Raw genomic sequence first — 26,092 nt, forward strand, 5'->3', positions numbered from 1 at the left:
CTAATGCATGCAATATTTGTACTGTCCTCAACAACCGAGGAGATGGAGCCTTAGGAATATGCATGTGTGTATACAAAGATGGGGGTTCCTCTCAGTAGTCTGAAATCTTATACTCTCTTTTTTCTTTTGCCAGAAGCCCAGTCAGCTTGTGGCTTAGAAATGGGAGAAGATACTTCTGGGCAGTGTATGGCTTTCTGCTTAGAAACTTTTCAGTACTTGAAATAGACCCTTCTGGCTCAGCATGTAGGAAGCTGCAATGTGGCAACACCACTCTTCTGGTGCAGGAAAGAGTGAGATTTAGCATTAATACTACTAATGTTATAATGGGACTCAAGAAGTATAAGGGGACAGAAGCATGGGCAGCTCTGCACTAGTGTTTTTGGTCTTGTTTGCAGGTACCCTTTGGCTTGTTTTGAAACACAAGGGATGGACAAATGGAGCTTAATGACCATTGCTGTCTTACTAGGACTCACTGTACGTTGGACAGTTTCACTTGGTTCTTATTCAGGTAATGTATGCTCCTGGTCTGTAAAGTCAGGTGAACTGCAATGCTTGCGTTAGAACTTCAGGACTTATTTGTAAGACCCCAGAAAAAGGAAGCAGTACGTGGCTCAGATGCATGCAAAATTAGTGGCGTATTTTAGTAGCTGATGTACCTCCCTGAGTCTCTTAAAGTCTTGAGCTGCCATCTTGCTCATTTTCTTTCTTGGGTTAGGTAATGAACAACATTACAACCACCACAATATGCTGGAAAAGACATGGCATACTAAATTTCTTACTGCTCTTGTATCTATGTTCCTGAGTAATTATGTGCTACAAGGAGTAAAAGAATAGCTGACTTTCCTCTGCTATATCTCAGACATTATAGTAGTTGCAGAATACCACTACAACCCCCATAGGACAATTGTATAAACTTGCCCTGTAAGCCTTACTGCAAATCATTCTTTTAGATGTCAGAGAAGTTGTAAGGATTGGTTGTGAAGGTCAGGTTAATAAGAATGGTGTAAAACAAAGCGTTAGGTTTTGCACCCATCATCCATATTTGCCCGATTTTTGTTTATAATGCCCTATGAACAAAAGCTTTACCCTTCCCGTTGCAACAGCTTGCAAACACAAATGTTTTCTTTTCCACAAAACCTTTTGACACCACACCTAAACTGACTGTGAGAAGCCTGCGTCATTTTTATCTAGGTATAAGTGGATGCTTGGGTGCTTTGGTCTGCAGCCACCCACAGGGCAACCACGGGCTGTGCTGGAGGTGGCAGCAGCAGTGGCCAGGCTGACAGTGCAGTTGCTGTTATTTTTGTGCTCTCCTCCAGGGTCCGTGCCCCAGGGCTGGTGCCTCAGTTGCCCCCTGTTCCTTACACTACTGCCTTTTAAAAAGCTTATTCTCTACTCCTTTGGTTAAATACTTCCTTGCCAGCCAAGAGAACCACAGGTTGAGTCTGGGATCAACCCCAGTTTTCTCTTAATAAATATTTTCCCTCTCTGCTTTCCTTCAGACAGAAATCTTAGATATTACTTTTAATGATGGGAAGTAGAAAATGTTGGATAGAATGTAATCTTCAAACCGATAGAGTCCCTTTATTTTGCTTTGTCACGGCTGTTCAGTGAAACCATACACTTAAGCAAGAGATTAGAAGTCGTTGCTTGTTCTCTGAAGCAAACCATGCTAGCAGTGCTGATTCAGCATAGTTTGGAATTGTGTGTAGCATGAATGACCAGACACAAAGAGGTTATTTCCACTCCCATTTACTATACCAGTATCCTATTGCTTGTTCTGTTAGTACATCACTTTCATTTATTTATTATTGCTTGTCCTGTGATGTCTTTTTATGTCTCCCTGTTGAGCTAGGATCATGACTGGTAGAGGGGCTAGTAACTAATATTTGCATTGAGAATTCACTTGGCAAAAGGTTTGGGTGTAAAGCTAGTTGGACTTGGAACATGGACAAAAAAAGTACAGTGAGTTAATGGGTGGAGAATTACCACAGGTCTGTTGATCTGTAGTAACTGCCCACCTGCCTATTTTCTCTGTATAAACTGAATGCTAACCCAGGGCAATGTAGTCCTGTTTTATTCAGGAATAAACTCTTCAGGTTAGCTTTCATTTACTGTGGGCGACAGCAGACGGACAGACAATTGTAACAAAGCAGCTGACGTGGTAAGTCCCCATTCTTAACAGCTCACTGTACTTCATTTGTCCATACCCTTAGGCAGTTATTTGGAATAAGTGGTTTATAATAAACTTAAATTCTGTCTTCTGATACCTATGTGAAGATCCTACTAAGTGAATAGAAGCTAAATTCATGTATCAGAAGGCAGAATGAGGCCCTTGAAATCTTTAGCTCCCAGGCAATAATAAAACTGAACAAAGCAAGTGTTGATTTAAAGTACCTGTGGCTAGTACTCAGGGCACTTCCTAATAGAATGGGAAATCAGAATGCATGTGAACAACAATACTTTCTTCTTTAATTCTGAATTCTGCCTGGACGTGTCTGCTGCAGGCTGCAGAAAGGTGCTTTAATTGTCCCTCTTGAGTGAAGTGCCCTTACATGGAGTTGATCTATTCATTTGGGCTGGCTTTAGAGCAGTGGTTCTCAACCTTTTTGGACTCAAGACACCACTCCATAACTTTTGTGAATTGTGTGGCATCCAATTTCAAAAATGAATTTATAGGTTACAATGTTTACCTCCTTGCAGAGGAGCCTGGCGATGGAGATGGAGGATCCTCCAGGCAGGGACGAGTCTGAGCTTGCATTTACCTGCTTAGTTAATTTGCTTACTTCCTAAATATCCTCACTCTTCAAGGAACCCAGCAGAAAATCTGGTGTATCAGTGCTTTATAGGATGCTAGAAATGCAAAAATCTAGAACTCTTGGTTCAGAAATGATACCTTTTTATTAGACCAACTAGGACATCACAAAAAATTATCTTTTTTCTGCAAGTTTTCAGGCTCAAATGCCCTTCATCAGGCTCTGGGAAAATTAAAGATGGTAAAAAGTCCCCATAGGTAGGAAATAAACTTTGTTTTTGCACAGAGGGAGCTGGAGCTGGAAATCTGTCCCTCTGGGTCCATGAGAGTGTTTTTGTGAGTTGTCCTGAGCTGCTCATCCCTGAAACTTGGAGGATGCTAGTATTTAGAAAAACTTGAGACCAATTCCACAGCTAATTAATGACTTTGGTTCATCAACTATCTCAATATAGAAAATGGGTCAGACTATTGATTAGGAATTAGTCTGCCAGTTCTTAAGAAAAATAATTATCTTTTTCTCACCTTTTTTGGAAGGAAATTCTAAGAAAATCCATGTACATCTGTACAACTCTGGAAATGTCAAAATCTGGACCTCACCATTCTTTATAGAAAACCTGTACTAATAGATTTATCTCTTCTAGGTGAGCATGGATGAGGGCATGACTCCCAAATATCCGCACCTGTTAGGAACCTTCTGTCTGACTAGAGTAGAAATCTATTCTCTGTTCTGTCCAGAAACAAGTCACACGTATCTGTATTTGTGTGTATCCCATAAACATAGATCATGTGAAAGAGGTATAGATGGGTTTCCTATATTTAAAAGAAACTCTTCAATCTCCATGAGGTTAGCATCAATATTTCAATAGAAGTAACTGTCTGCCTAGTTTCTGTTCTCAATAGGTAATCACAAGGTAAAGGAAATGAATTATCTGTGTACCATTACTGCTTAATGTGCTGCTGTTGCCACACTTAAAATTACACTGAGGAGCTTGTTCATGAACAAAGCTATGAAGACTTTGTATTGACAAAGTTCTCCCCTTCCCACTCCCCATAGCAAATAAGGATTAGCTTCCTCAGGGAGAGGGGTGTGTGTGTGTCACGCATGCCAAAAGTATCTTTTGGCATGCATGGAAGAGAACTACTTTGTTACAATCACTCAGATGCAAGTTGTGGGTAAAAAACAATTCTAGTAACCCAAAGTGGAGAATACTTGTGCATTTAAAAAGCTTTATAGCTCATTCAAAACTGAATTCTTTCTGTTAGCCTGCTCCAGATATGGGTCTACCTATTTAAATAGAAAGAGACTACTTTATATATTACAAATAAGAAAACTGCTTCTAAGGGTAACTTTCTATTAAAATACAGGGGAAAACAAGTCATGTACTGTTTTATATCAGCAAATGCAGTGATGCATATTCACACAAAACGAGTATAGGAATGCAGTTATCTACATGGTCTTATTTCTGAAAAAATGCAACATTTTTTATGCTACACTGATAATATTACCAATGATTTTTAGGGAATGATCAGGCTGCTGTATCTATTTCAGGAAAATTGAATACATTGATAAGTACTTATCAGAGACACATTTCAGGCCACTAAAATAATACTTGTTCTATATTACGTATGTATTTTTTATAGAAAAAGATTTGCTATGCATTCTAGCCCAATATCAGGTAATGATAATAGTCAGACACAGAACAAGGAAGATATGAATTTCCAGTTAAATTTATGGAGAAAAAGCAGTGTGAGAGAAACAACAATAAATTCATTAGCACTTTTTTTTTTACTGGGTGTTACTTTCTTAGGTGCAGGAAAACCACCTATGTATGGAGACTATGAAGCTCAGAGACACTGGCAAGAAGTTACTTACAATCTGCCCATCAATCAGTGGTATGTATGGCTATTAAATTTTTGGTTACAAATGTGTAAGAAAAAATGTGATTTTAATTTGTGTAAAAGTAAGAATGAAAATCTCTGTGAAACCTCTTTTACCATCCTTTGAATTACGCTAAATGCACTTTTTCAGTAATGTGACCTCTCCCTCTTCCTAGACTCAAGTGCCATTGTCTTTATTTAATAAATGCATTGCTGCTTAATTTGTTAAATGATACTTCATGCAACAAAATAGTCCCAGTAATCAGTACTTTAAATATACTGCACCTGCTTTGTCTTGGAAGAGCTTGGACAGAATCAGGAATCAATTATTACAAACTTCCTTATTAGGGATCATGTATATTCTCGTTTACCTGTCATTATCAAAATTGCTCAGTCTCTTACTTTTATATTTTAACAATGTTTCTTACATGTTGGACATTTCTACTATAATTAACTATTGCATGTATCCAATGAAATGCTAATCTCCTGAACTCACAAAACTGAATGCATGTAAAACATCTTTCTTATGCCATACACTCAGGCAATATTCTGTTTTGTGTAATACTAATAATTCTTAAGGAGAATTATTCTGAAATGTATCGCCACACTTGGTAATAAGCCAGATACATACTCATTCTGAAACTATCAGAAACTGAAAGTATATTTTATTTACACCATTAAAAAGGTGCTAAAAACCACACATTTATTCTTGAGGCACATACCAGAATCTTACAACAAACTTGGTCTTTTTTTCAACATTCCCCTTGAATGCTCTGTAGATTAGCATTTCATTGGATTCATAGATTGTAAGGCTGGAAGGGACCTTGGAAGATCATTGGGTCCAGCCCCCTTCACTAGGCAGGAAAGATAGCTGGGGTCAGTTGACCCAAGCAAGGTGACTGTCCAGTCTCCTCTTGAAGGTTTCCAGGGTAGGTGATGGTACCACCTCTGGAGGGAGCTTATTCTACAGTCTGGATACTCAAACTGTAAAGAAGTTTTTCCTAATGTTGAGCCTGAAACGGTCTTCCAGGAGTTTGTGGCCATTACTCCTGGTTTTCACCATGCCCTTGATGTACTCTCCTGATGTAGCAGTAAGATGCTACCAAGTCCCCTCTCAGCTGAAGAGTCCCAGGTCCTTCAGCCTTTCCTCATATGGCTTGCTGTGCAAGTCTATGATCATACAGATGGCCCTCCTCTGGACTTTCTCAAGCTTTACCAAATCCTTGTTGAAGTATGGCACCCAGAACTGGATGCAGTACTCCAGTTGGCGTCTCACCAATGCTGAGCAGAGCAGAAGAATCACTTACTTGGTTTTGGTAGAGATACACCAATTGATGCATGCAAGAGTATTATTTGCCCTGCTGGCAACAGCGTCGCATTGCCAGCTCATATTCATACTGTGGTCTATTATTACCTCCAAATCCCTTTCATTTATGGTGCTGGTCAGGCTTTGGCACCGCCAAGCCTGTAGGTGTGCATGGGGTTGTTTGTCCCCAGATGAAGCACTTTACCTTTCTTGATGTTGAACTTCATTTGGTTCTGAATCGCCCAACTTGCTAGCCTGTCTAGATCTGCCTGTATCTGTAGCCTATCTTCAAGCATGACCATGCTTCCCCATAACTTAGTGTCAGCCACAAACTTGGCCAGTAAGCTCTTCATCCCCACATCCAATCATTGATAAAGATGTTGAAAAGCACTGGACCAAGCACCGACCCCTGTGGGACACCACTGCCCGCTTCTCACCAGAACAACATAGTCATTGGGACTCTCTGGGTCCTACCCTGCAGCCATCTTCCTACCCACCTAACTGTCTCGCAGTTAAGCCCACAATCCTCCAATTTTCTCATGAGAACATCATGGGATACCAGATCAAAGGCTTTTTGGAAGTCAAGGTATACATCAACTACTTCTTTCTTATCCAGGTGGTGAGTTACCTGATCATAAAAGGAGATGAGGTTGGTAAGACGAGACCTGCCCGCAACAAAGTTCTGCTGGCTGTCGTTCAGAATCCTAACTTCTGCAAGCCTATCACAGATAGATAGACTCCTTAATGAATTTTTCCAGGATTTTCCCTGGGATAGAAGTTAGGCTAATTGACCTATAGTTACCTGGGTCCTCCCTCTTGCCCTTCTTGAAGATGAGGACAATATTGGCCCTCTTCAGTCCTCAGGGACCACTCCGAGTGCCATGAGTTTTGGAAGAGTTTCGCCAGGGGCTCCATGATGACTTTGACCAGCTCCTTCAGCACTCTCAAATGGAGTGAATCCAGTCTTGCTGAATTATCATTTCTTTAATTGATTGCACACCAGTTCTATGGCAGTAGTAGGGAGGCAGTCATTTCTGCCTTTCTCATTCTGTACTCTATCTGGTATGATTTTCCCCTTGGCCCAGTGAAATACCGAAGAAAAGTAGTCATTCAGGAGTTCAATTTTCTTCTGGGTACCAGTAACCAGCTGTCCTGAGTTGTTGAGCAGTGGCCCTACACTCCCATTTGTTTTCCTCCTATTCTCTACATACCTAAAGAAGAACCTACCTAAAGTTATCCTTGATTCCCATTGCTAATCTAAGTTCAGTTGCCACCTTAGCCTTTCTAATTTGTTCCCTACAAGTGCGGGCTGTTGTATAGTCCTGCTTGGGGCAATACATGCAATAGTTAAGTATGGCTGTGGTCATAGACAGCAGGAGGCCAGGACTAACAGGGCTTAGTGGCCCCCCCGCCTTCCCCACCAACTAACTTTGTGGTGGCTGGCAACAGCAGCAGTACCACAGTACCACCACCACGCCCTGCCACTGCATTGCTGTACCTAGTGCCCCCGCCTCATGCTCTACTGCTGCTGCATACAACACCGGTGTCTGCTGGCCCTGCAACAGCCCTGTGGGAGGGGAGGGTGGGGGTCAGCTCCCCCAAATAATATTTTCTCCCGCCGCCTACAGTTATGGCAGAAATGCCGAGCATGTAAGAAACATTGTTAAAATATGAAAGTAAGAGACTGAGCAATTTTGGTAACGCATATTAAAGCTTGTTCTTTATAAGAGTTGTTTGTGGAGCAGCAAATGAAATATTATGTAGGTGTAATTAGCTACTTACAGAGAGAGATTCTCTAAAATTCTGAGTACTCCTAAAATATCTCTTAGTCTTTTATAGCTTGAATGCTAATTGAATATTAGGCAAGTGTATACTTTTGCTGTATGTTCCATGTTTGTTCCTTTGGATCAGTAACAAAGTATATTAAAAAAATTGCTGCAGTAAACTCCAGTATGATTTGTACTTAGTTACCTTGCATGAGGTTTCTCTGAGCCAGAGGCTAGAATTTAAATCTGTCTCTTTTTGGTGTCCTTTTCCAGAGCCCATGCATATTTATCAAAAGCCACCTTAATAGCATCCTTTCTTCTTATACTGCTAATTACAAATTGACAGCCTTTTTGCTAAGTATCAGCAGATATATGCACTGTTTTCCCTTTGAAACTGCAAGTTTAGGGAAGGATAAGAATAAAATACATTAAGTAACTGGGAAGCTTACTAAGAAATTGCAGAATATTAAAATCCATGTGAAGGAGCTGAACTGCCTTGGCATGAGCAATCTTGAGTGGTAGGATAAGAAGCAGAGATGCAGCTTAAAGAAATATGATTTATCATCAATTGTTCATAAGATACTTCAGGCAGCTCATAAGGAATTCAAGAAATATCATTTACTGTAATAAATGTCAAAAATTGGCTGCATTTGAGTGGATAGACTGGAAAAGCCAAGAACTTGCCCCTTGGCAATTATAAAAGACTAGTCAATCTGTTTCACTGTGAGATTTAAAGGGTCTGATGTCTTATTTTTGTAACTTTTATTTTCCTTGAATAAAACCTTCTTCCTTTCATTTGGAATGTATGGCTAAATTCTAACTGCTGCCAGCCCTCCGCAGAAATATAGACACAGCAGAATTATAGTCAGGAAAACCCTTTTCCTTTGTACTCTTTCTTACACATTGTCCTCCAGAGGTTACTTTCTTAGGGAGAGCTCGGTGAAGTGGTATTGCTGACATATCTGATCCAGGTTCATGACCTCATGTCAGCTATTTAGGAGTACTTTGACAACTCAGTTATATCTGTTGTTTGGGTGCCCTTAAGTTCCTTGCTTTGTCTGCATACTGGTAGAATTACCCAGTTGTGCTTAGGCTGGAGCAGCTGTTTGGGGGGGTTGTTTTTTTTCTGAGCAGCTTTCCTCTGCCAGTAGTTTTCAAACTTCCTAAAGCCACGAGGAACCCTTTCATCTCACTTCTGCCACAGAGCCTCTACCCTTGGTTCTGTGGGCCATGGGAGCTGTGGCCTTCCCAGCCTGCTCCACCATTATCCCCAGTCTCCTTGAGGAACCCCTGATGACCTGCTGCAGGGTTTTGTGAAGCCACAGTTTGAAAAACACTGCAACATATAATATTCTGGAGTGTCTGTGAATGGATGTGCCTGTATTTTTGTCTGCTACCCTCATGGTGGATTGTTACCCAGTGGTATAGCTTCCCCATGTGGCTCCTTCCAAACTTTGACTCTCTGGAATAGGAACAGCATGCCCACCCTTTGATAATGGTACATGTTATAGCCTAAAGTATCAGGAGCAAGGTTCAGATTTCAAACCTCTTTTACCTTTTTGGTTTATTTTACCAAAACGAATTTGCTTGTTCCTGTCTCTGGTGATGAAAAAATGTGTTTACCCTTGGACTTAAGCAGCAGCTTCATGACTCAATCATTCCTGTCCATTTTTACATGACGACTTCTGTTTTTTTCTGTTGAGGTCCGTTCTTGGGTACATCAATAATCGTACGCTGTATCCAGCTTAAGGATCTGAGACGTGGATTCGTCATTGGGATGGTTCTGTGTAAACAAAAGCCTGTTCCCTTCTTTCTTGTTTCACAGCCCAAGGTTGGAAGAATTATGTTTTTCTTCCACAATAGCACTGTGATGCTATCCATGACAAACTGACACTGCAAAATAAATGTAGCAGGAGAATTAGGCTGGGTTGTGAACAGGTGAATTTTTCTTACTTGGCTCATGTGCACCTGATTATCTTTCTGAGGTTTAAGTAATATGAATTAGTAAAGACGTGTATCTCTGAAAACAGATTTAGTTGAAGAAAATACAGCATTATGCATTTATAGCTTCTGTTTAATACTTGAATTAGCTCTATGGCTACCCATCTGCAGACATTTTGCTTGTCTTCACTCTGCAAATGCTGAGCTGCTTATAGGTATTTAGAAATCATGACAGAAAAAAGTAAACGTGACCAATGTATAGTAAGTGACCTCAGGAGGTTCACAAAGCTCATGCAAGGAGTCTTTAGCTATCTTCATGCAGTTGTTGGGTTAGTATGGCTTCCAACAGGAATTTGACTGGGTAGCTAAAGAGCCATTTAAAAGCTGCAGTTGGACTACCTAAATCCCAAGAAGGGAGGTGGAGGAACATAATGTAAACAAAATCTTCCTATAGATGAAGTCAAATCAACATGTTGTAAAAACTGCTTTTATAGCCATGCTAAGTTCATGTTCCCTTTTTAACATTAGGCAAAATTACTGTTTGGAATAATTCCCAGATCTGAAGAATCTAGTGCACAACTGCAAGGGTGAAATGAGCCTATCAAATCAAGATCTGTGGACTGTGACATGTGTTGGGGAGCCAATTTTGCACGTCTTCCCTGTCCCAGTGGCTTTTGGATCACTCAGACTTGGTTCAACATACAGGCATTTTATTCAGATAAATAATCTAAGTTGGGTGTCATGGAATTTTGCTTGAGCAGCATCTCCAACGGCTGTGCCTTGTCTTCCCTGCTGCAGATGCCAGCCAGTGTCTGCAGACTCATTTGATGGCTATGTTTTAGTGTTTGCAGTTATATCTATAAAATATAAAACAATTCCAGTGAACAATACTCAGTTCCTTTTAACAGCGGAGTTTGTTGATAGACTTGTTAGACTTAATGTGCAAACTTTCCTTCCATCTGAAAAGAAGGTACAATGTCTATAACGATGCCAGAACCCTAGATCCATTATCAGCTTTCCTTTTCTTCCCCCAGGTACTTCAATACCAGTGACAATAATCTACAGTACTGGGGCCTCGATTATCCACCTCTTACTGCTTATCACAGTCTCTTGTGTGCTTGCATGTAAGTTAATTTTTCTAAAAATAATTCTAAAATAAAATAATAAAACAAATATTTTATTTAAAACATTGAAATATTTGCTATTGTACAAGAAACCAAATCCATTTTTTTTCTCCCAAGAGGAAAGGAACAAATGGTAGAGACTTAATTGTTTGGGCTATATCAGAGATTGAAAAGCATGTAAAACAATAAAACCATTATAATTTTGTCTTCCTCACTCCAAGCCTGATCCTGCTTTGTTTTCTACTTTGACATTATTGGGAAGTTTTCTTTCTAAGGGAGACTCCTATATTCTAGTTCCTTCAGTTTTAGCTCAAGCTGTGGATCATAGTTATTGATTCTTAATTAAGTCATATTGGATCAGTGATATTTAGAAAAAAGTATGCCAGGCATGTTTATAACAAATGGAAAATTAATCTTATACTGAGAGTCCAAGGGGGATTCTAGCAGACCCTCTGTACATGTATAATGTGGAATGCTTTTTCTGGTTGGGCCTTAACCAGTATTGAAATAATTTTCTTAAACATGAAGACAGACTTCTGGAATAAGAAGGGTGCAAGCTAAGGTACATTGGCACAGCCTTGCAGGGACACTTGCCTGCACAGCGCCCAATTTCTGTTTGACATATAGAAATGAAAACTACCTTGTGATTATTTTCCTTTCTTTTTTATATAGTGCCACTGGTATTAGTTTGAAACAACAGTGTAAGAACAGAATCAATTTTTTATCAGTTTTTTTTATCAGTCTACGAGAATTATTTTCAATTTTCTTTATTTCTGACTAGCAGCTAAATTCTGTAGAATAAGTCAGTCTAGTGGCAAGGAAAACCTTTCACTGGTCACTGTTGCTTGTTGAAAAATTTTGCCTCACTCATCTTAATTCTTTGAATATACCTCCGTGCACGTCTATTGCTGAACAGAATGTAAAGAGAAACGGGAACTGTCTACATTTTGATGTGTCTATGCTTTGTTTTGCAGTGCAAAGTTAATAAATCCTGATTGGATTGGTCTCCACACATCCCGTGGGTATGAGAGTCAGCCGCATAAGTTATTTATGCGTGCAACAGGTATAAGATCATTTTAAGAAATACGTTTTTTTTCTAGATTTGTCTGGCTTACTAATTTAGTGCATTTAATTTAACATAGCCTCTCTCTTTTTGTACCAATTTGTGCTCCAGAATTGACTGACTGTAGTGGTATTGCAGGTCTGTGATAGTGTTAATCGGACCTCCTCCCTGTGTGTTTTTCTTTCTACCTTCAGTTGTGACAGTGGCAGTTAACATTACATTGAAGGTAGCATTTTTCAAATTGTATTAGTTTGGAGACAGTTTTAAAATGCTTTTTTGGTAGTTTGGGGCCAAAATCTAGGTTTTAAAGGTTACCTGGAATGGATTTTTATAATGGCCTAATGACATGTCTGTATTTTTCTGATAAGTAAAGATGCCTGAAGTTTGAGGGGGAGGGTGGGTTTCAGTTTCACTGTTTTTGTCTTGGAAATATTGAGTCTGTCGAGACTTTATTCTAGGTATCTTGGGGACATCTATTTGTGAATTTTAGTACCTTATTTGAAGAGTTGATGCAGCTGGTATTTTTAAGAGATGTCCTTTCTTCAGAATATTCACAAGTCCTTGAAATTCAAAAACTATGTAAAAACTAGGTGTTGTAACAGTCTCATTAAAATCTAATTTTCATAAGTCACTTCTCTGATCATATCAGAGCTTTGAACTGCCCCTATAATGAAAAGGTCGAATGAATATGGGGAAATAATTGTAAATACTTTTAATTTCTTCTCATTGATGTATCATAACAGCTGATGATGTGGCTAGTGACTTCTAACCGTGGTCATACTGTGAGCAGTACTGTGCAGTTTAAGCAGCTACAAGGCACCTAAATAATCTCAATATTAGGACTGTCAATTAATCGCAATTAACTTATGCCAGCAGTTCCCAATCTGTGGTATGCCTATTGTCAGTGATACGCGGACAACCTGTCAGTGGTACGCGTTAACAGATTTATTAAAATTACATGACAAAAATGTATTATTTATATGACAGAAATTTGCTGGTGGCACTTAAGGTTGAGCCAAAAAAATTGCTTGTGGTACTTAAGGTTGTATCATTTTAAATTGGTGGGGTGCAATCTGTCAGAGTTTGGGAACCGGTGACTTATGTGATTAACACAAAAGCAAATTAAAGCATTAATTACCAACCTCATTTTGACCAGTGGAGTGGACCAGCCAGAACCCGTGCACACAGCCTCAACCCCAGCCCCAGCCCACCACACGCCTGCTCCAGACGCATCTGCCCATGCTGGGCAGCGGCAGCAGTGGCCAGACAGAAGCTGCTACTCGGCACGGAGGAAAAGCAGCCCCTCCCCCTCACTGCTGCTGGGGCCTTCTTGCTGCAGCCACCCAGTGCCTGCACCTGGGCTGCCCTGCGGCTCCTCTCTGCTGTCATCACTGCCACCTCCGGGCTGCCCAGTGGGGCAGCAGTGGCATTGCAGAGGAGCTGTAGGGCAGCCCAGGCACAGGCTCTGGGCAGCTGCAGGAAGGGCCTAGCACGGTGAGGGGGAGGAGCTACTTTTCCTTCATGCTGAGCAGCAGCTTCTGCCTGGCCGCAGACACTGCTCAGCTTGGGCAGGTGAGTCTGGAGCAGGTGTGGGGCTGGTCTGCTTCAACCAGAGTGAGTCTGCAGCAGGCCAGGGTCAGGGCTGGGGCTGGTGGTGGTGGTGGGGAGGAGCTGCAGGGTGCATGGGCTCCAGGCTGTTGGGTGGGGGGTTACTGACTATTGTTTAACTGTGCACTTAAAATTGCAATTAATTGTGACTATTTTTTTATCTCACAGTTAATTGTGATCACATTTTTTTAACCGTTTGTCAGCCCTACTCAATATTATTATTATTATTTTTTTAACTATGGGCTTGCTTTTTGCTTTAGGTTAAGCAAGGAGTCTTGTGAGATGTCTTGCGCATAGCGAGTTTCCTTATTATGCTGATTATACTGGCAGAATGAGATGCTCATCGATAACACCTCTTGTGTTGCCCGCAAACCTTTCAATCTGGTCTCTAGAAATTGATTGGATTTTTAAAAAAATCACTAGGACTAAATTACCCTTGAAATGGTCTTTATTAATGTTCAAATCAACACGCTTGACAAAACATTGATGTACAAACTAAGAAAGCTGATAAACATTCTCTTAACAATAGCCATTAAACTAATGCATCAGGATTACAAAATTCAATACAATTGAATGTTGACTGTTGGTATTTATACTTTTATGTTAAATTTTTGAGCATACACTTTAAAAAAATGTACCTCTTAAGAAACAAAAAATTGTAGCCCCTGGGGCTCGGTTCCTGTCAGGTGCCATGCACGAAGGGGCACATTGGCCAGGTGCCAAAGGACACTCCAGAGATCTATTTGGTAGCTGTGTTGGTCTGAGACAGAGAAATACAAAACTCTAAAACTCTGAGTTCAGAGATGATGCCTTTTATTAGACCAACTAACAAATAGCAAAAAATATATTTTTCTTTCTTTGCAAGCTTTTGGGTGCACACACCCTCCTTTAGGCTGAGAAGAAATCAAAGATTGCAAAAGTCCTCTTAGGTAGAAAATAAACTTTATTTTGCACAGGGGAAATTGAGGCTGGAAGGACACTCCAAGCATGTGAATAGTCCCATTTCGTTCATCAGACTATTTACATGGTTCTAGACTGAAGGTATCGTGGTTCCCAAGTATGAGTTCAGAGAGGACTAGTTCATTTGGGATGTTTCAGTTTCTTTTTCAGTACCAAGTTTAGACAATTTAAAGGGTCAGATCTGAGGTAAGCACACTGAATATTAAGCCCATTCAAGTTGTCTCATTTTGGTGACCCTGAAATACTAGTGTCGTTTTACTTTTAGACTACAGAGTTTGGAATTTCAAGTGCTGGAAATGTATAGTAATCACTTAAATGCCTTGAGTTGTTGTGGTTTTGTCTGGGGTATTTTTTTTTTTTTGCGTGTTTGCTTACTTAAACTTTCTTTCCTTTGAAGACCTTGTCTTGTACTACTTTCTCTCCTTGGAAAGGTAGACACTCGCACAAGATATTAGAGCACTTTTCAATTTCTTCTTATTTCAAGATAAGGAAAGGTTTGATAATTGAACCACTTCTAGAAATATTTCCAACTGTTGGCAGGGCTGCCGGTGTAGCAAAACAAAAATATTTAAGAAGGGGTGAATGTGATTATGGATAAGGGCATGCCAAGGTGTCCTAATGTATGAACATGGTGTGGGCCAGCTACCCCATGGTAACTGCCATTTTATACCATCTACCCCATGGTAAATGTGGTTACATCAGTAAATGCAGAGCAGCTTTCTCACAGTAAATTCACACCTTGGTTTGCCCAGATTACAGGAGAAAAACAGACTTAGGAAAAACTAAGCATGTTAATGACATATTGGTAGAATACTGCTATGGCTGTAATATTACTGTTGTAGTAATACAGTAATATTTCCTTAGTGTTTCTTCCAAAAATAGTTCTTCCCACTTTTGTGTGCACGAATAAATGGAGAGGCGGTACTAATACAGGCAAGATAGTACTTCAAAACAGATTAAATTAAGAGGAGTGTCTTAATGCTTGTTGCTGTTTCTCATGGGCTAATTACGCAATAGAACAAGGCAAAGTTCACCTTTTTACTTTGGAAGAATTACATGTTTTAGAAAACAAGCTTGGGACCTTTAGTTTAGTTCAGTGACTTGCAACCAGGGTGCCATGGTGCCCTGGAGTGCTGTGAGATGCTTTTCAGAGTGATGTGCAGTATTAGCACTCCTAGGCATGCAAACACCTACGTGATTCACAAGATCAATCTAGAGATTTCAAATAGGAATCCATGAAGTCAAACACATTATGACCTATTTTGGTCTTTCTGAGCTTTTTGCAACAGAAAAATTGCTCTGTCTTTTTCTCCAGTCACAAAACAAGTGAAAGCCAAGAGCTAGCATTTTCCAAGGGGCTGAAAAGGTTGAGAACTACTGGCCTAGTTGTAAGTAGGCAACCACACAAGAGCATGACAGAAGAATTTCTTCAGTAGCTTAAGCACAAGCAGGTTTTATCCAACATCAGGCAGGCAGACTTTGTCTCTCCGTCTTATTGTCTCCTCTTAAAATTATTTACTGTGGGCAGAGCAAAGAAAATCTCGCTGCTCTTTTAGTCTCTCAGTTCTTCTTCTATGAATTAATAATGCCATGGTGAAGCATAGGCTTATGTTACAAATCCAGACCTGCTTCACTCTCCTTTTATCTGCCTTCAAAATCCCAGGGCCTTTAGAGCAACTTGACAGGGTTTAGTTGTAGTTGACTTCCTTTGAGAACTGAGAATGCCTTTTCTCATCTCGGCATGTGAGGAACTAGAGCATGCTCCTTTATTGATTGAGGCTGTGCCAGGAGCCTAAACAGCTGAACACGTGGAAGCAGCAGCTTTTGGGCATCAGAAATGGTAGCCTGAGAAACTTGAAGTAGATCAAATTCTGTAGACCCAGTTTTCATGCCCTGTAAAGTGGAACTAACTTGTTCATGTACACTACTCCTAGTGAAGAGATTTTTGGATCATGTCAGATCTTATGTTTATGTATTTGTTTTCTTCCCCAAACATTTCACCAATGAGAGATGCACAATGTGATTCCCAAGACAGTCTTCTTTAAAACAGAATTCTTGAGCACACCACCACTATATAACAGTTTCAGGTAGCGAAGAATAGTGTGTCTAGTGGAAACTGCCTGGAAATTTCAGAAGACATGCAACTCTTCCAGTTGACTTTGAGTCAGCTAAAGTTTACACCCTAAGGAATATGTATAAAACAGACAGGTTAAACTTTGTGGGCAGATGAACCCACTCAATGTTGTGTGTGGTTACATAGTTTGTGTTTTTTATCTGGGCTGAACAACAGGCAGGTATTGTACGCTAGCAGCTGACAGGTGCATTTAGGATTTAATCATGTTGCCTTAAAGGGTTCCACAGGGCACCAGATGCAAGCAATCAGGGCTGGATCTGAATGGGGGAAACGGAGCAAAGTCGCATCCTGACAACGTAGAGGCAGTGTACAAAAGGCAATAGGCAATATAAGTGGACGGTGATGTGTTACACTTGTCTGGGAAGATTCTTATCTATAGTAACTTTCTGTTTTTCAGTTTTTATTGCTGACTTGCTGGTTTACATACCCGCTGTTATCATGTATTGTTGTTATTTAAAAGAAACGTCAACTAAAAAAAAGGCAAGTATAAACCTCTGGTATTTCTAGGTATGAATAAAATATTTTGTTGTTTAATCAGAATAGAAAGTTAAAAGACTAAAAAGAAATATAATTAATGCTACAGGGCTACTTTAACACTGTAGCATTCTGTACCATTGAAGACAATCAGTATATCTTGTGTTAAAGACTACAGTTAGGAAATGCTAACTTATTTTACAGCAGTTATTTTAATGATCCTCCAGTAATAACCATGTTAGTTAGTAGCCATGAGGTGTTAACCAGTGCTTCTTGTCAGAGGTATTATGTAGGGAGTAAAAACAATATTTGTGCTCTGACATAAGGGAATCTGGGGACTGCTCTGGGTCCTGTATACTCTGTTACATGGCAGAACTGAAATATGCCACAAAATTGATGTTGGCATTGTTTTTTTATGTTCACTCCTCAGATATCACTAGTCTATCTATAGAGAAATGTTCAGGACTGAGATGAGCACAGTCATCTCTGTGAACTGGATGGGTTTCTACTTAACAATTCTTTATTTATTGGAGGTCACTGCCCCTTCCTGCTCACCAAGATATTGGTGGGAAGGTGAGATTAAGTGCAAAAAAACAGTGTTCACTAGATGTAGGACTCTACGGGGGCTTGCCCAGGCCAGGCGTTGTAAAAAAGAGATCAAGAGTATTCTTAACTCTGGAGAAGGATGAACTGGTAGAAAGCATACTGTGTCATTCACGTGCATTTTAAAGACTCTTATTCTGCCTCTCCCTCCCTTTTTCTTCTTTTTAGGTCTCCACTGCTCTTTGTGTATTGCTTTATCCAGGTCTTATTCTTATTGACCATGGACATTTTCAGTATCCTTGCATTTGTACCGAAATGGAAAAAAATCAATTTACAAAACATCTCTCCCTAATATACAGCCTTTGCACTGGGACTAAGGAAGCTTTGTGGTTGTTTGATGAAAATAGAGGAATCCTTTCGCCATAACATAAGTGTTAAAAGGAAATAGGAGCCCTTTAGTGGACCAGAGGCCAATGACAGATATTGGGGCAAATCAGCCCAGATAGAATATCCTTATTGTACCCCAAATCTACCTTGATGCCAGTCTGCCAGATCTTAGAAAATGTTGAGGAAGTTTGGCTATGAAAAGAGGGGTTGAACTCTGCACCTATGAGTGGCAGAAAGCAGAATAGGGTGGCACTTTATAGACGAATGGCCTTAGATCTAACTGGGGAAGTGGAGAAGAATTTCAAACAAGGTTGTAAAATGGGATGTTCTCTCCAGCTTTAGCTGTCACTAGTTGACTATCAATAATGGGAAGTGATTGTTTAGCATGTACTGTCTAAGGAGATGGTTTTGCACAATTTTCTAGCAGCCACATACTTCCCAATGAGAAATCTGTACACGACTCCCTATACAAAATTACTAAATCAGAGCACTCTGCCGCTATTGTTCTTTAATAGCCTCCAATCTGCTAATTTACAATAATCGGTACCTTTTGAAACAAAAGGTGAATTTAAGTTATAGGTGAAATCTTGGGTTCTGTTTGTGTAGTTTCAATTTTCTCCATCTTCAAATATTCATACCCACAAAACTCATTCATATAATGTAGGGTCCAGTGAGTGATTAAGATAATTTTTCCACAAGTATTTGCTCTTGATTTCAAGTAAATTTGCTTTGTTATAATTTTTTTTGTGTGTTTTCCTGTGAATATTTGTGAGATTGAGTTTTGTGGGTATGAATATTTGCAGAAGGAGAAATTTGAAACTGTGCACATAAACAGAACCCAAGATTTCACCTATAACTTAAATTCGCCATTTGTTTCAAAAAGTACCAATTAGTATAAATTGTATGCATCTTTGTCACTGGCTAGCTGACCCGAGTCTTGTTCGTGTATGTGTACCTTTTTGGTTGCAGGCTTTTTGGTGGTCTAAGGGCATAGGCTGGCAAGGTTCGTTGGGTAGATGTGTGATACCTTTTGGTTGCAGCTTGTATTGGAAAGTAAGTTACTATGGATATCAGTAAGCAAGTACAGGAATGGACTACTCCAGGGTGTGGTAACGGGTATCCTAGAACAGGGAACATGACAAATTCCTGGAACTAAGATAAACATGGAAACTTTATTACCCTGATACTCTAAAACTAGGCACATAAGAAAAGAGATTTTGAAAATATACCGCTAAGGATTGCTGTCGTCATTGCTAATATGACTAATTGTGTTGTTCCTTCATTGTTATCAGGTGATTATTGAAAGGACAGGGCAATACAGAAGCTAAAACTCCAGTTTCCTTTTTATTCTGCCTCTTCAGTCATGTTGCATCAGTTCAGTGTTACCTTGTGATGGTATTCAGTATATTCTCTCCCTCACATATCTTTTCCTTAACTTAAAAACATATATAACTCTGTGAGCCTTGGCTTTGCTCTATGGGGTGTACTTTTCCTGTCTAATAATTGGGACCTTTTAGGGTCAGTGGCATTTTGTTTGGCCATAAATTATAAACAAATGGAGCTCTACCATTCCTTGCCTTTCTTTTGCTACCTACTTGGAAAATGCTTCAAGAGAGGCCTAACAGGAAAGGGGTAAGTATTGTTAAAGCTCAGTGTCCAGAAACTGGCCGAGGAATGCATACAGGCAGCCTCGCCTTGGGAATTTGATTCGTCTTATTTGCATGTCAGTCATTCTCTGCTAATCTCTGGTGGAAGGTACATGTATCAGTCTGAGCATTATGCTTCTGGTAGAACATTTCTTTTTTTTTAGTGATTAATTGATACTCCAACTATAATTATAAAAGCATGCAGTTTCTAGCAAAATGCACTAAATTCTTTTTACCCCCTCATCAGTATGAAGTATGGGATAAAATCGGACCCATAGATACTAGTTATTCAAATCTAAGTTGACCCTGAATTTAAGATGACACCCCTGTAATTAGAGTCTATATCTGGAAAATGTATAACTTTGATATCATTTTCCAGATATACAATCTAATTGTTGGAAATTTGCCTTGAATTTGTCCCCCTCTCACTGGTGCAGCAGGGAAAAGAGTGGCTGGGGGGAGGGTTTGGTGCTGCATCCCATGGGAGCACGGGGGACCCTCCCTTCCCCCTGTCTTGGCGACTGGTGCCTGGGGGCACCTGGCGTTCCCCCGTGGCTGGTCACGGAGTCGGGGAGGGCAGGGAATTCCCCCACTGACTGGAAGTACTTCTGGGTCTGCCACTGAGTGCGCAGGGGACACCCGCCCCCCCCCCCCCCCCCCCCCCCCCCCCCCCCGCGCGGGATGCTTTAGCTGCCCCAGCATCTCAGCATTCACGAATTGTGCCTGGCACCTCAAGGTATGTAGAAAAAACATATAAAGCTGTGTCCATGGCTGAATCGCTGATTCTCCGAATATGAATTGAATCTTCAGATTCAGCCAAATCAAACTGGGACAGTGATCTGAATCAGCGAATTGAATCACTGCCCCTCGAATTGGGCCAAATCTGAATCGAATATCGCCCACTTCTCACACCCCTAGTGTTTAGAGTGATTGAGTTCTGCCTGCTCAATCAATACGGTTTTTGGAACGATTGAGTTCTGCTCAGTAGATATGATTTGGCTGATTTAACCTGGAACACAAAATATATTATAAAAAAAACCCGTTTGCCCAGTATGGGCCATATGATCTACAGGCATGCTCAGCGTGGGCTATGTTCAGTCAGTTTCATAGTTGGTTTCCATGACTGAGTACATGCTGTTTTGGGCAGCCATTTAATGACAGACACTGTATTTGAGGTTTTTCTGTATATGAGTATAAGACAAAGGGCTTTTTCCCATTCTGACTGAAAAGAAAAAACCTCATCTTATACTTCAGTAAATATGGTAAATGAATGCCTGCAGATATACTCTATTCCTAATGGATTTCTTGTCACTTACCTTAAGATGCCAGCATGCTTTTTCTGTGGTATTGGTAGCAATTTCTACTCAAGTTTGTCACTGTTGGTAACTTCATGCACATTCAGTTGTATATTATAAAATCTGCTTTAAGCTTTTAAACTCTACGAACGTGATGTTTTTCATATTATCAGCTGTATTTTTGTCACCTTACATTTTAATTTCAACTATTTTTATTACAGATTAGTGCTGTTAATTAAAATAGCAGTTACAGTGGTTGCTGCTTTTGCGATGTGCTGGCTCCCATTCTGCACAGAAGCAGAACAAATCCTGCAAGTACTCAGAAGACTCTTTCCCATTGACCGAGGCTTGTTTGAGGCATGCGTGCATTTTATTTTTCTTTGTAAATGTTCTGTATTCTTGGATCCCTTGAGAAACCTTGATCATGACCTTTGGGGATTTCACGTGGAAGACACACCACAGACGTAGTAATCTGAGCTGGCTTCTCTGGCAGTGATTTCTTGCCAGTTATTTAATCCAACATTTAACCCCTCGCTCAGCTGGCATCTTCCAGGATATTATATGAGTAGGCAACACTTATCCCATCATCAAACCCATACTCAAGTCATGCATTTTTCCATTGAAATAGATGCCACAGTAATTGGCAGCATCAGAATACGCAACCTTTAACTTAACACCTTTGGTGTCTTCCTTTTTAGTTAGCATAATACTCAGCTCTAGTAAAAGAAACTTTAATTTACAGACAGTGTTTTGCATACAGTCAAAGACTGGCTTTATCTAACAGTAACTGCTTTCTGCACAATTTTTTCCCCCAAAAGATGCACCTTGCACCTTTAACCTTTAGAATAGATTCAGAACCCATCTTTTCCCGAAGTAGAAACAAAACCCCAGTTCACTAATACATGCCTTTCCTGGGACTTAGAAAGCTTTATAGAACCTAGGTTTCAGTGACTGTCATTAGTATAAATGGTTTGTTTTACAAAGGTAGTTTCGGCTAACAGTTCTTCACTAGATGCAAATGACTGCATAACTTGCGGTATGTTTGTTCTGGAAAAAGTAATTGAGGCATTTCATTTAGGTGCAGCCACTGGATTATTTTCAGTTCTTATTTGCTAGCAGTTTGTTAAAAAGTAACTCAAGCATGGGAAACATGGGAGATACAGAAATGTACAAACCAAAATGCCGTTGGTCACTGTGTACTTTTTACCCAGTGCTATGTTTAAAAATAAAATCTGTAAATGTCAACAAACAATGCATCTGAAAGAGTCCAAGGATTTTGGTCTAATATTAGCCCAACTATTTTCTGAGCTGAGTAGGGGAGTGACTGACTTGGATACTAATCTAGATAAAATGAGAAATTGTCCACGTAAGCAATGCACAGTAAGTTTATACTGAGGGGCGTGTAACAGGTTCTTTGAATTGGTTCCCATTTACAGAAGCAGTAACAAATGCTGATGGTTGTAAAATCTTATTGACTATTAAGTAGGCGTCTTATGTGTTTGCTGGTGCTGCCAAACCCTCTGTTCACTTGTAATCCTCAGCAAATTTGAAGAGCGTATTCTGTATTGCTAGTAAGCATCCAAGGAAGATGGCTCAGTTGTTGGTGCTAGTAGCTTTCTTGCCGTTATGTCTACACAGCTGTGATTGAAGCAGCTGTTTAGGGATGAGTTTCATGAGCATGATAGCTGTAGTTACAAATTTAATTTTGAAATTGATCCTAGCACAACTGCTAATGTCTTTAGACTTCTTGATTTATTAGTAGTTAACTCTGTCATTGCTAGCAACCAGTAAGCAGAGCTAAATACACTCAGGTATGTAATAAAATGTGACAGCATATAGATTGTCTTCACACTTGGAAAAAGTTTCACGTGCTATCATTTAATCTAAAATTTCCCAGAAGCAGATGTTTTCAGAGCTTTATTTTCATAAAGTGCATAGCATTATGAGCTAAGACTTAAGACCTCTTGTGTTTAAGAAAATATTTCTCAGTTATTTTAATACACGTTTTAATCCAGTCTCTTTCAGCCAAGATCAGACTGATCCAAATTTTTCTTTCAGCATATGACGCGTGCCTATGAATTTTTTTTTTGGTAAAGTAATAAAAAATCCTCTTATTGTTTGAACCTCAAATGAAAATGGATGCAACTCACTAATTAACTTTTCAGGATAAAGTAGCCAACATTTGGTGCAGTCTAAGTGTCCTTATAAAGATAAAGAACATTATTTCACCTCAGACTCAGCTTAAACTCAGGTAAGAAAGAGCTGAATGGCTCGATGCATAAGATTGTGGGGGATTTTCAGGATTTTAAGAGCACGGGGCCCAGTGGCTTTCAGTGGGACCCAGTGGGACTTCTACTCTTAAACTAGTGAGGTGCTTGTGGAAATCTCACCCACAAGCTCTTTAGAAGAATTATGAGTGATATCATGTTCACATAGGTTTTCAAAATATTGCATGTTCCTAGTGGGTATTTTATTCCCAGGTAATGCAAAAAGGATTAAAAACTTTTCCCATGTTTGAGCTTATAATGGTTAACATTTAATGTTAATGATTTTAAGAAATGAATTAGTTAAACTGGAGACATTAGATGTGTGCATTTTTCCCCCTTATTTCTTCAAATGTTTAAGCTTTTGGCAGTATTGATTTCAAACAGGCAAACAGTTCAAGACCAGCTTCGTACTTTTGTGAAAGTGCTTATGTTGGTGAGAGCCAGAAATTGTTCTAGTTTTCAGTGGTCCTTGGCAATTTAGTACACATTGAAAATGGGACTTGGGTTTCTTAATCACTTTGCTGCTTTTGAAAATTTTATCTGAAATCCCAAAAGAGAATTTTTTATATTAAAGGATGAGCCTTTTATTTATTTTTCTTGAATCCTTTTAGCTTTGCTTTCACATTCCTGAGCCTACTTCCTGCTTGTATAAAACTAACTCTTCAGCCCTCTCTCAGAGGATTTAAATTTGCTCTGGTAAGTGTATATTTTTAATTGTTTATTTTAACTCTACTGTAGTGTTGGAGCATAACCAACAGATTTACTTGAAATTGCCACAGTGCGTAGAGTAGAGGAGTTGTGCATGCTGTGAAATGTCACTTTGTATCTGCCGAAGAGACTGCTTAGAAAGCGTACGGCTAGCAGAGTTTGATATCAGTCCTCTAAGAGGACCTGACTAGTGCTCTTTAAATCTCAGGTCCTTTCCCTTAGCTTCAATTTTCCTTATTTAATGTTGTATTTTATTATTTTCCTCTGAAGAGTGTTTGGAAGATTTTGCACACAATAAGCTTTGTATAGATTTGAGACTTCTATTTTGTTTTGTTTCCAAAATGATATTTTTTCTTAATACACTGGCTGCCAAATTCAATAAAAATTCCCACAATACTCATTGTAGCCTCATCAGTAGTTTGAAAAGGGAATGATACTTCTTTTTTTTTAAATGTTTGCTTATTTTACTCTGCAATCTAATATCATTGGACATAAATTGGGTGTGTTACCATGATAGGAATGCAAAATATGTTTTCTCTGAAACCCAAATCATCATACTTAGATATTGCTAACCTTGTAAGCAGCGGATTGATTTTGTTTAAAATAGTGATTATTTAGATAAGTACTGCTTATGAATTTATCATACCGGGAGGGAGGAGGGGTAGCATTGAGTCTTCCCAAGACTTGTCTTCTAATTTAATTTTTATTCAATATTTTTTTCTCAGTAACAAGCATGTTGCTATTTAGTTACTACTTAGGTACACACAATTAATGCAGCATAATACAACTAGTCTTCAAGTGCACAGTTACAACCTAGTACAGCCCATGTTGTAAATATTTCTGTTGGAATTATTTGTAAGAATAAAATTAAGCATGGGCAAAAGTCTGCAAGGTTCAGGCTTAATGATATGAAACATGTTCTAAATACTGTGGGCCAGACTCTCGAGTTGGTTATGGATACACATTTGTATACTTGTGCCTACACCTGTACTGAAACATGTAAACTGTACTGCAGTTGAACATGTTTAATACAAATTGGGTACATCTTTAATGACATCAACTTTCTCATGCTGCTGTCAGCCTTTACATACATTTGGCCAATGGAAAAATTAAAACCCTGTGCTTTGCATTTGAGTTCCATGTATTAATACCTAGTCTACCTTTTACTCTTTTAAGGTTAGTTGTGCATTGTCATTCTTCCTATTCTCCTTCCAAGTACATGAAAAATCTGTTCTTCTAGTATCATTGTAAGTAATACTTTGTCACCACCCTTCCCAGCTTGTATGAAATTGCATGCTTTTCCTTGATTTAAAAAGTTCTGGGAGGGGAGCCAGTTATGTTAACTTTAGGTCTTTGGGCCAGGCTGCCACTATTAGTCTTCCATGGATTCTGCCCTGCCTGGTGCTGAGGGGGAGGGTGGTAGCACGTGCAAAAGTCTGAGCTAGCACATAGTGCTAGTGGGGAGTTCTCCTGGTCAGTCTGGCCTAAAGCAAGTAAAATTTTGAAACATGTTTGAAATAGCTAGCAGAAGTGTTGCCATCACAGGGTTTGCCAACCTGTCTCTCTTGATTTCAGACCAGTCTGCTTAATCATAAATGAAATCCCATTCATGGCTACATGGTTTTTACTTGTATCAACTTTCAGGTAAGTCATGCATCATTGACTCTTACTCTAGTATTGTTCTTGCCTTGATGAAAGTTAAGTCCTAAATGTATCCCCTTTTACCTTTTTAAGGTTACCCAAAATGCAGTCTTACTTGCTTATAGCCTAACTGACTTCTGGGTGTACTTCTTTTTTAACAGCATGTTGCCTCTTCTGTTGAAAGATGGCCTCTTATTGGCCTACATTGGGACAACATTAGCCTTTCTTACAGTTTGCACAGCTTCTTTTTCAATATTTGAAAAGACTTCAGCAGAAGACCTGCAGCTGAAATCGTTTTCCCTTTCCATTTGGGGATACATTCCTTGGTTAAAGCCATTCCCAAAGATTGTTAAGAGTCTGGTAAGTAACTGTTAAGTGTTCTTATTGTATTTTTGGAGTTGCTATAATTCAGTTTTATGCCTGAAATCATTCACATTAGTCTGGCCTTATCATATGTATGCCATGGAAAAGATTCTTCTTTGCACACATTTGCTTAATGGGAGTTCCATGAGAACCCTCTCTCATTTCCTCTGCCCCTTTAAGCTAGTAATAGCCTCTGAACTCCTGTATGTGAGGCTCCCCCAACTTCAAATGTA

General features: G+C 39.5%; 1 protein-coding gene across 4 annotated transcripts in view; it reads left to right on the forward strand.

The window, feature by feature from the left end:
* The window catches only part of ALG6 (ALG6 alpha-1,3-glucosyltransferase), a 32,058-nt gene that overhangs the window by 4,904 nt on the left and 1,062 nt on the right, over window positions 1-26,092 (forward strand). For 2 of the 4 annotated variants that reach the window (XM_019489125.2, XM_019489124.2), the window contains exons 3-16: window positions 134-290; window positions 396-508; window positions 4,564-4,648; window positions 10,681-10,770; window positions 11,745-11,833; window positions 16,933-17,015; window positions 17,781-17,845; window positions 19,386-19,571; window positions 21,102-21,237; window positions 23,046-23,131; window positions 23,759-23,843; window positions 25,032-25,102; window positions 25,431-25,499; window positions 25,658-25,856. In XM_019489125.2, the coding sequence (XP_019344670.2) occupies window positions 427-508; window positions 4,564-4,648; window positions 10,681-10,770; window positions 11,745-11,833; window positions 16,933-17,015; window positions 17,781-17,845; window positions 19,386-19,571; window positions 21,102-21,237; window positions 23,046-23,131; window positions 23,759-23,843; window positions 25,032-25,102; window positions 25,431-25,499; window positions 25,658-25,856 (1,326 nt within the window). In that variant the 5' untranslated portion in view covers window positions 134-290; window positions 396-426. The remainder of the gene's footprint in view (window positions 1-133; window positions 291-395; window positions 509-4,563; window positions 4,649-10,680; window positions 10,771-11,744; window positions 11,834-16,932; window positions 17,016-17,780; window positions 17,846-19,385; window positions 19,572-21,101; window positions 21,238-23,045; window positions 23,132-23,758; window positions 23,844-25,031; window positions 25,103-25,430; window positions 25,500-25,657; window positions 25,857-26,092) is intronic. The other 2 variants (XM_019489123.2, XM_014593895.3) reach the window with 1 other exon arrangement.

This window comes from Alligator mississippiensis, chromosome 5 (genome assembly GCF_030867095.1).
Source record: "Alligator mississippiensis isolate rAllMis1 chromosome 5, rAllMis1, whole genome shotgun sequence".
Lineage (NCBI taxonomy): Eukaryota > Metazoa > Chordata > Crocodylia > Alligatoridae > Alligator > Alligator mississippiensis.